The following is an 11,496-nucleotide window of genomic DNA, read 5'->3' on the forward strand; positions in this document are numbered from 1 at the left end:
TTAATTAATGTATAATAATTAATAATTAATATATATTATATTATTAATATATTAATTATTAATTATATATTTTATTATATTATATATACATAGATATATATTATATGTACAGTCAACAGTGGAACACAAAAGTTAGCTACATTTTATTTAAAAAACTCTTTTTTTATATTTTTATTTTATTTTTTTTATCGCTTTTCAATTATTTTTTCTTAAAAACACAGAGCAGAGCAATAGTACGACTTGGATTTTACGTCAAATTTAAAAATTGGTATCAATCTGATTGAAATTTCATTCGTGTCATTATCATCAAGATTATTCATAATTCATTTTATGACCAATTTGTCTACGAAAATAATAGTTTTTCTGCTTAAAAAATTCAAATGAAGTTATTATAAACGACGAAAGTATTAGGGTGTCTTCATCTTAAATGCGACACACTGTATGAATTGAATTTTATCAAAAATTTTCATAAGGGATTTTTTTTTTTTTAATCGAAATTCATAAACAATTAAATTTAAGGGTACTTTTGATCCAAAATAAAATAAAGAAATCGACTTCATATGACACCTGAGCAACTGTATTTTATACTTTGGACACGATCAATTCCAAGCTTTAAAACTATGAATAATCTCGCGACAACTTTTAATAACTATACAAAAAACAAAATTTTTTTTTTGGAGAAGAAATATAAAAAAAAATCTTGATTTACATTTGTTTTTTTTCTTTTTTTTTTTAATTTAAAAAAATTTCTTATTGAAATCACAGTCAGATTTTGAGCTATAAAAAAACAGTACAAAGGAACAAAAAAACTGGTTTACAAAACGAATTATTGCTATATAAACATTTTAAAATACAGATCCCATAGAAAATTTTTTCTTTTTGAAAAATAAAAAAAATGGTATATTTTGTTTTTTTTTTCCTTTTTTTTATTATTATTGAAAGGCTTCATTATTTTTATATCAAAATTTTTAAGAAAGCTGAATTTTAAGTCTATTGAGGTGTCACAGAAATTTCTTCAAAATTTAAACCCCCTCTCCCTTCTTTTGACTTCTATACGTCTCATCACAAACTGATTTAAAACAAAAAGTTTAATCAAATCATTTAACTGTAAATTATACACTAATTTGTCCTCGACTTTAATTTTTTATATATACAGGGTGTCCGTGATTCAATGAGCATAGCTTGAGGACGTATTCTTTGGATAATATTAAGTCGAAAGTCTTTGTTGATTAAATTTAATAGTGCCCATAACTCCTTAACTATTGGGTTCTGGATAAAAATATATAAGACATTTTTGACTTAAAATTTTCCAAAGAATACGCTTTTAAGGTCGAGACCATCGAGTCACGGAACACTCTGTATATGACACAAAATTAATATTCTAAAAAAATTAAAAGTTGGTTCAGTTCTTTCTCAAAAATAAAAAAATTGCACACTATTTTCTTAAAATAATTTTTGGTAACAGTATAAAAGTAATTTGTTCTTTTCGCTGCAAATTATTAGACTTAACTATGGCATTAATAAAAGTACATATTAAAAGTTTCGTCCAACCTTAATTCAAGGTTCAAAAAAAACGATAATCCATAATTTTTTGAAATTAATTATTTTGGAATTATTAAAAAATAATGCGACCGGCAAATTAAAAAAAAAACTAATTTTTAAATGTTTTATTTGGACTTGATTCAGAGTTAGGCGAATTATTAGAATTGTACTCGATAAAAAAAAATTATATTCAAATTAATTACAGTCAAAATTGGTTATAATAACAAATCGGCTACTGTGACCAATTAAAAAGGTATAAACGACCATTAAACTACTTTGAAAATTATTAAATTAATTTTGATCCTTATACAGGCTGTTCTATAATTTACTGCAGACCTTTTCGCTTCCTGAATAAGCTGAGAAAAAAAAGAAAATACCAAATTTGAGTAAGAACCTTTCAATGTCTAACCAGTTTTGACTGTAATTAAAATTATAGCAATTATTAAAAAAAAAATGTAATCTAGGATTTACAAAAACATAAAAACAGATCTTAAAATATGGCAATTAAGTTTTACGTAAAATAGCAACAAAATTATAGTACTTAAAATAATTATAAAATAATGGCATTTAGCAAAAAATCAATGTCTCTCTCTCTTCTTTGGTGCTAATTGCTAAAAAATCTAAAAAACAAACAAAAATTCTGGTCAGATTGTTGACAATAATTTTGTGGAATGTTTTTGGAATTAAAATCAGAAGTGTGATGAAAAATTATTTTGATTTTTTTTTATTGCTATCACAGGATTAAAAAATTGTATCCAGAGGCTTCAAGAAGAAGCCATTTTAAAGATCAAAACTAATTTTAAGTATTTTTGTACGTAATGTGTGTGTGATCTAGCCCCAGGATTGGGATACATTCCCAGGATTGAGTATCCCAGAAGATTGTGTTATGATTTCATTTACAACTGGAATCGTCTAATTTTTATATTCAAAATATGCTTGACATCATTCTCGAAGGCTTTTCATGAAGTTTCGAGATATCGGCGTACGTAGCGTATTTTTTTAAATCAAAAAGTACAAAAATCGACTTTATCAAACATTTTTTAAAGTATTTCTAGCGAATTGCAATCTCTGAGGGAATTTGCTTAGCTAACGCAGCTCTTGCGCTCCTCCTCTTTTTTTTTGTAGTCGAAGAGCGCAATCTGGGATAGATTTCAGGGACCTTTTTGAAAACTATTCATCAACATCAAATCGTCTTAAATTTTTATGTTTTTTGGTCCATAAATCGAAAATTTGACAAATGGTGAAAAAGACAGAGATCGAAATACGAGAATTTCATTCACATTCCTCTACCAGGGCCAACCCTTTAAAAACAATCGAATATCCAGAATTGTAATATCTCAAAGAATTCAATAGGTGGCGTCGTACAAAAATATTTAAAAAGATACTTAACTAGCAGGTGCCAGGTGCCAGATCCCAGTTGCTCCGTTTTAACATGACAAATAAATAGACTTTGAGATCAGATAAGTGATTTAAACCAAAAAGTAACTACACAATATTTGGATAGCAAAAAAAGAAACTATTTATTGTTAACTAATTTTTTTACCACCGATTTTTTTAGTTGCTGCATGTCCATGTTGTGTAAATGCTTTTTTACCAAATTTTCTTTTTGTTGGTGGGGATGATGTATCCTGTGCCGTCGTACAACAAGGGCATCCTTTTCTTACATGTCCACGTTTCGAAGCACGTCGTAATCCACTACTGATCGATGCTAGATCTGAATCAGATAATATCGAATGCGGTGATGATTCCGATGAGTCTTCCAACATGCCTTCCATCATGTCCGCAGACATTGCTGACATAGACTCCTCATTGTTATCAATATCACTAGACGGTGTGTTGTTTAGATGCGTATGCGTGCTAGTTTCGTGTGTTTCATCTTTATCGCACGTAAACGATGACGCATCTACCCCATTTTCATCGTACACGTACAATTTATACGGTCGTTTACGACTGTATTTTCGGGTATTGTTATCAGACTGTGCTTCAGATGCTGAATCTGATAACGAATCATTATCTTTAGCGTCGTTCGATGTCGAACTTGTTCGAGAGTTTGTGTCATCATGACTTGAGGAAGATAATTCACAATCTGATTCGAATAAGGAGTAACTACGTCCTTTTTTCGCCGCTAACTTTGTATTTGATTTCTTTGAATACGTGTACAAATGTGAGTGCGTTGCTTGCGTTAAAGGCGATTCAGCACGATACGGTGAAGGTAGACAGTAGGAGGTTGATTGCGGTAAAGGGGAGGGGATTGTAACATCTGAGATAAGAGGAGTATTTGTAATAAGTGTGTTGGTATCCTCATAGGAAGACTGACTTGAATTGCTACATTGGGCCACAACGTTTGCATGGAATTTTGTAGTACCGTTCTTGTTAATTTTATTCTTTTGTACTAGCAGATAATCGATATGCTCGTTCAGTTTGTTCTTAATATCTTGTGATGATGCAGTCGTCATACTCATAGACATAGTTAGACTCATGTCTCGACTACTTCCATTATCTAACGTATTCGTAAAGATGTTGATGTTATCATCATCGTTGTCGTTATCATTATCATTATCGTTGCTACAAGTCGTCGTGACGACATCTTGTAAAAGTACATTAGCTCCAACTCCAAACGATGGCGATTGATTTGTATTATCAAACAGTATCTCTGCTTCGGGGAATAAATCACTAGCACTTGGTTCATCCACACCTAAATCTTCACATTCCTCGGATAATGATTTTTGTAAGCGTAACTCACGTTCGATAGCTGCCTGTTTTCGCTGCGCTTGAATACTCAATTGTTTTTGATGATTATTGTTAATAGTACGTGATTTCTTGTCTGATTGAGAGTCAGATCCAATTGTGGATGTGGCATATTGCATACCAGGACTATGTCTAAATATCGGCGATGCCCCTGCGGGATGGTGTTGCTGTTCAATACCGTCTATACTGTGATTGTGACTGTTGCTTGCCCAATTCTTCTTAAAACTATTTTTGGTATTATCGATACTAATACAATCACGTTCCACTTTACCGTTGTGGATTGGACTCACATTTATGACGTTCGATGCACTCCCATGATCCGTTAATATCATACCAGATGAATGGTTGCCATTGTCATTTAATTCGTTACATAATTGGCTCAATAGTGGTCCATTTGAACCTAAAAATTCAAATAATTTACTCAATCAAATCAATTATATATAAATAAATTATAGCATAAGATTAATCATTAAGAAAATTAATTAAGGGTTCATTTAGGTGGCTTGAAGAAATAGCTTAATTTTGAAAAGCTGTATCTCCGAAACTATCAATCGTATAAAAACTGGTTTGATCTCAAATTGTTGAAAGAAAAAAGGTTTTTTAATGGAGAGTGGTCTGAGATTCGTTTCAAGTGCGAGTTTAGGGTTTCTAGCCGAAAAAATTTTTAAAAAAAACATAGGAATGAACGTCCTTGAGCGAATAAATTTTGGGTATTTTGTTACAGGATAAAAAAAAAAGAAAAAAAACTTAAAAAAAAAAAAAAAAATTTATAAAATATAAAGAGATGTAACAATTATATAATCCACACTGTACAAATTCATTAAATACTTATATAACACTTCAAATTTACAACTTTATAAACATATCTAGACATTAGTTTTACTCTCAACTCACCCCCCCCCCCCCCTTCATCCCCAAACGATAACAACCCATTCAAATTCGTGTCTAGATTTGTTTATCCAGAGATGGGATACTCGAAAACTATTAAATAGCAAGAATAATTAGATAGAATTCCTAATTGTTTGATATATGCAGAGTGTCTCAGGAGTAACGGACGCCAGTTTCTTACTATTCGTTTCTTACTTCGCTTTCCTGATTGGCTGTCTATTTTAACTAATAGCTAATTATCCGTGCATCAGATAAAAAATTGGAAGAGAACCTTTCGTCTTAGAATTGTATTTTCTATCTGATGCACAAGGGCGTCCGTTACTCTTGAAACAACCTGTATTCCAAAAACAGGGATAATAATATTTTAAATTTGTTGGTATCAAGTATCGATAAAATTTCGAATTTCAAGTATCGATTATTAAAGATTTTCGAACTACCTGAATTGAATCTGCTGAGTAAGTTTCGAGGATCCATCCCTAGTTTATACAACAATTCAAAATTATGAATTAAATACCTGAAATGGTTGTTGGATCGTTGACTTGTAGCTGCAATTGATGGGCATGGGAGGTGTTTCGATGGTTGCCATTATTCGTCTCCGCTAGCATTGACGTTGAATGACTTTTGTGATTTGACGATTGTACCGTTAAAACAGCGCCACTTGAATTAAAATCCAAACTATTCGAACTGGAATGAGTCGTTACGGTATCAGCCAGAGTTAAAATACCAGCACCAGTAGCAGATTGAGTGGTTCGAATGAAACTCGTTTCACTCGATGATACCATTGTCCGATTTAATATTTGTGTTGAGAGCTTCTGAGCATTCGATGTTGGAACTAAAACTTGTGTGGTAATCTGTTGCGATGTACCAGCCGCACCCGGATTATTCGATAAAGTTGTGGGTAATTTTAAAGGCTTCACAGCTAATATTTTACTACCACCGGAGACAATTGTTATTTGATGACCCCCTTTCACCATAGACATGGGCAACAAATAATTTCCAGGTACCAGAACAGTGGCGGTATTTGTGATTTTACCAACTTGTGCCAAAGCTTCACTCACGACGGAATCAGTAATGATGACGTTACGATTACCCGTTGAATTGGATGTGTCAGTGAGTATTAACTGTCGATGGGTTTGTTGAGGGGTTTGATGCGCACTAGAGACACTTACATTGACATTGGTCGGTACAGATACAGACGTCGCAGAAACAGAAGTCGCAGATACAGCGGATGCCGATTGTGAGGATGACGGACGGTCCATACAATCGTTTGAATTGTCCATGCCATGTAAACCACGCATGCCTGGTATATCCATTGAACCTTCGGTGGATTGTGCATCGTCCATGCTGAGCATCGCTTGTGACGGTGAATCTTGTAGCTGTGACAAATGTAATTGTACTCCACATGAACTGTCTTCACTACCGATCGTACGATGATCATCAATCGTGCCTGGACTCATCTCCATACCAGAACCAGTTCCACCACCGCTTGTCGATACTTTCTTACCACCAGATGATTTTTTACGTTTTGAATTTTGACTAGGATTTGCTGGTGGATTCGACCGTCGTCGTGGAGCTGGTTTATTATTTAAATCTGGTGAATTACGTAACTGTTCAGCGTATTCAGCTAAGATTGAATATATTCTTTGTGCAGTACCCTCATCCTCTTGAGGTTTCTGTTGTGGTTTTGGCACGGGTGATGCTTTTAATGGACTAGCTTGTGTGTTCGGTTTGATCGGTTTATTTTTAATTGTTTTGGAGGCCGCTGTGACCGCTGTCTGACTGTTCACTGTTGCATTTAATTTGATTGGTGTTGATTTGGAAGACGATATGGAATTGGGATTATTGTTAGCATTGCTACTGGATGATGGACTTGAAGAACTACTTTGTGAGGTCACACTAAGTGCTGGTGAAGGTGTTGACGACGCCATCGACATTGACATCGGTTGTTGTTGCATAACGACAACAGGTGATGATAATATCGTTTGCCCCAATTGACCAGAAACGTATGCAACACTAACGCGCTGTTGTTGAGATCCAACAACTAAATTTGATGTGTCAATATGGGGCGCTGTTTGAAATGTCGCCATTATAGGTGTCGACGATCGATTCGATGTCTGTGTACTGTCGTCTGATGTGTCAGCTGTTGTATTTGAATTCTCTAACTTGCTGACGAAACAACTTGTGGAAACAACAGTTGAAACTGTCGTTGATGGCACAGTTGCTGTAACAACAGTTGTCGCTGTTGATGACACAGATGTTGCTGGTTGAACTGTACTGGTTGTGCTACGTTCTTTAACCTTCTCGAAAACTTTATCAAATTCACGTAGCTGCTCTAATGTGGATGAACTGACAGCAGGTTCGAGAGCATTCATATTGCTAGTAAGTACACGGGCATTTTGTGGCAAGCGTATTGGAGTGCCAACGGTGCCAGATGTAAGTAAAACGCGTTGGCGTAACAACACAGGTGTCATTACACGTGTCGTTGGGATCCCACCAGCACCAGTTCGTTGAACAATTGGTAAAGCTAATCGCATTGGTGTTAAAACTGTTTGACTGTGACTGTGACCAGTAGTTTGACCACCACTACTTTGATTTTGACTTTGACTGGCTACTAAACTAACAGTTTGACTGGCACTGGAAGGTGGTAAACTATCGTTTGATGCGTTACTGTCAACATCATTACTTTCGTTCTTGTTCTCAATGATGTTAGCGATTTTATTGTTAGCGATATTGTTGGTTGTTTTAATCAATCTTATTTGTTGTTGTTGCTGATTACTGTTGCTGATTGCCCTCTGTATTGTCGAAGTAGTGCTACCAACTGTGTTACCAATTGACACAGACACTGACACCGGTACCACAGTGATGGGTGTTGATGTGGTTGATGTAATTGTTGAAGTAACTGGTAGCGATAAAGATGGTGCACTTGAAACTGCAACAACACTCGCACCACCCATTTTACTAACCAACAGCAATGGTTGTTGATCAGTATTACGTGTTGTTTGGCTATTCGAAAAATTTGTCGTTTTACCAAATGCTTGTTGAAATTTTGGTAAAGTACTTAGCTGTGCCGTAGCTGTAGCTGTACCTGCACTAGATGTGATTGTAATACTTTCACTAGATGATGACGCAGGCGCAGATGTTGAATTATTATTAACTGTTTGTGTTTGATTTGTACGTCCAATATGAATGAATTTAGCATAAGTCTCTTCAAAAACCGATCGAGCTGATGACGAACCGATTGCGCCTGCGTGTGTGTGTGTGGATGTTAACTTGGATGTGGGTGAGATCACTTCAACTTTAACAATTTCACCAGTTTGTTGTTTATTCACAGTTGCCATTTTAACAGACGAGGAAGCCGATAAGGAAACAGGTGTTATGTATGTTTTACCATCGGATATTTTGTAGAGTAGTTGTAACGGTTTGACACCATCACTGGTTGAGATCGATTTTAACAGTTGGGATGAGTTAACAAATGATAGAAGATGAGGTGTACCTGATGTTGTGCCTGCTGTAGCTCCACGTACTTGTATTGTACCAACAGGACCAGGACCACCAGCTACAGATACTTGATGATTTGAAGTCACTCCAGTTGCAGTCGCACGTATTATATTTGATACAGGTGTTGAACTCACTGTTACAGTTGACACCGCTGTTGAATGTGATTCATCCGCTGCACTGTTGACTGCCACTGTTGATTGATGATACATTTGTTTCAGTCTAGTAGCACCAGAGGCTGTGGCTGTAACTCCAGCTCCAGCTCCAGTCATCTCTTGATGATGGCTATGAGTGCGTATCGTAGGTCGATGTATCAGCATGTTGACCAGAGTTGGTGTATCTGTATTTGATGACGATAATGTGGTTGAATTGGTGATAATTGCTGACGTGCTACGTACCACTGACACTGTGCTCCCATTTGTTGTATTCGACGAATTTTGTACTATATTTGGTGATGTGACAATTGTGGATAAACTCGGTACCGTTGTCGTTTGTTGCACCGATACATTATTCGTTGATGGGCTTGGGCTACTCCTTGGGTTCTGTTGCGCACCTCCTGTTGATTCCTGTTGAATAAAATCAGAATTATGCTTTAATTGAACGAAAGAAATACTTGTAACTAAAACAGGGTATCTAGTGCAGATGGTCTCACGACCTTCTCTCACGAGATATTCTGTTCAATGATATACTAATGTTGAAGTTCTACCTAAAATAATAGGATATTTGTCACTATCAAATTCCGTTCCCAAATTTGCTTTGGTGCTTGGTTTATCCTCACTAAATTATCTGTAGCCATCTAAGATTGGTCTTTTTAAAATATTCTCATTTCTAACAAGCTCATCGGCTTCACAATTTCCTGGAATGTTTCTGTTATCCGAATAAACTAAAGAATGATTTATTCGCGGATAAATTATTCGTGAATAAAAACATTATGGATTATTGGTTATTCGAATAATGTCCATCTCTGATCTCAATTACAATTCGACATATTTGTGATAGAATCGTTACACAAATGAAATTGTACAATCAAGCTTAATAAAAATGAACCATATCATGTTCAGAAATCAATTTTTAAACTTATACTATTTCGTATATGTATACTTAAATTTAACTCTTTTAGCTTGAATGTAACTCTTTCGGAGTTCAGCTTGGTGATCGCTGATCAATTCTTGCATTTTGGGGAAATATAGACATCTGTGATAACCTTTCCAAACTATGAGGGATTTAAATAGTCAAATATACAGAGCGTATCATATCATTCTCATCCCAGATCTCAGAAAATTGGAACAGCTTTGATTGACTCTCAAAATTGAATTTTATCATTGAAGAAGCTCTATCATTTCATAGTCTAGTCAACAAGCATCGTTTTGGGACAAACCTGGTCCAATTCTCGAAAATTTATCGATCGATGGTATTAAATTGTTTATAATTATTACAACAACCTCTTCATTTGTGTAAGAAAAGTTTCTAAACATAATTTCGAAAATGATACTTTGATCATAACTTTCCGAGAACTAGAAACAGATTATTTCCAAAATGATGCTTATTGACTAGACTAAAAAGACTTACTTTGATTTGATCACACTGTAAGTTTTTTGATACACTCTGTATATTAATTGATTTTTTTATAGTACCAGATGTAACAGTAATGATCATCGGTGGGTTGCGTCAGTTACGTGGATTCTCAAAAGCTATCCTGTTGAAAATGTACTGTCGAGATCAATAAAAATGAACCTGCTCCTTAACTTCTATACTTATAGTCAAAATCTGCTATACAGATATTGAAGCGACCCATAGCAAGGTCAATATATCCGATAGCCGTTATATATGTGCATTTTATCTCTCTGGAGCTAGCTTGGTTGCTCTTGCACTAAAAATTACTATTCGTGATAGTGCCTCGGAGCTATATAGCCCAGTTTAGTGTTTAACCATCTTCTGTGATTAAAGGATTATATCCAGTTAGAATTTTGAAAGAATCCAATGCATTTCCGGAATGATCCGAGAAATATTGAAGAAAATAAACGCATCCAAAAAAAATTTTAACTGAGTGTTTTAAATGTCACTGTTAGCAAAGTTGTTGCGGCTATTACAGGACACATTTTGGGCGGCAGGCATGCTTATCGCTTGGGCCTGATAGTGTATCATGACTACTGCAGGAGCTGTCACAGTCAGGAGGAGGAAGAAAAAATGTCTCATCTTCTTTTTTTGGAGTACCTCCAGGAGATCACCTACAGGAGTAATAACTATATCAAATTTTTGAAATCGAACAACGGGATCTTAAATTAAAGAAATATCCAAGAAAAGGTGTTTATATTTATGTAAAACAAATGACCTTTCAGTCTCGCAACTGGATATAACCCCTTAAACCTTCCCTTAAGTCCAGTATGGTCACCGTCATCGATGATCATTATTGCATTACCATTTTTAGTCTGGAATAATAACTCAACCTATGGCTTCTTGAAGAGAACTATTTTGTGTCAGTATCATCGGTAAAGTGTTAAAAATAAAAAGGATTCTGAGTGACGTGTTAAAATTATATTTATAAACAAATTAAAATAATTCTATTTTACATATCACATGAAATTTTTGTACATTTAAAATGAAAATTCTCTTAAAACAAAATAATTATATCAAACACATTCAAAATAGTACTACTTGAAATATTTAAAGCTGAAAATAGGAAAATTTGTGAACAGTAGAAGTGATTTAGGAATAATAAATCTAGAAAAAAAAAGAAAAAAATCAACAATAGCTTCTAAAATCAAATACATCAAAACTAAAGCAAGTATTCATACAAAAAGGAAAATAAGTTAGAATCCTACA

The 11,496-nt window shown here is 34.4% G+C and overlaps 1 protein-coding gene across 4 annotated transcripts in view; it reads right to left on the bottom strand.

The window, feature by feature from the left end:
• Positions 1–1,633: 1,633 nt before the first annotated feature.
• Positions 1,634–11,496, bottom strand: part of LOC123302574 (serine-rich adhesin for platelets-like) — a 30,181-nt gene continuing 20,318 nt past the window's right edge. For 2 of the 4 annotated variants that reach the window (XM_044885551.1, XM_044885549.1), the window contains 3 exons: positions 5,693–9,239; positions 3,086–4,690; positions 1,634–2,162 (listed from right to left, as the gene is read on the bottom strand). In XM_044885551.1, the coding sequence (XP_044741486.1) occupies positions 2,110–2,162; positions 3,086–4,690; positions 5,693–9,239 (5,205 nt within the window). In that variant the 3' untranslated portion in view covers positions 1,634–2,109. The remainder of the gene's footprint in view (positions 2,163–3,085; positions 4,691–5,692; positions 9,240–11,496) is intronic. The other 2 variants (XM_044885552.1, XM_044885550.1) reach the window with 2 other exon arrangements.

Source organism: Chrysoperla carnea, chromosome X (genome assembly GCF_905475395.1).
Source record: "Chrysoperla carnea chromosome X, inChrCarn1.1, whole genome shotgun sequence".
Taxonomy (NCBI): domain Eukaryota; kingdom Metazoa; phylum Arthropoda; class Insecta; order Neuroptera; family Chrysopidae; genus Chrysoperla; species Chrysoperla carnea.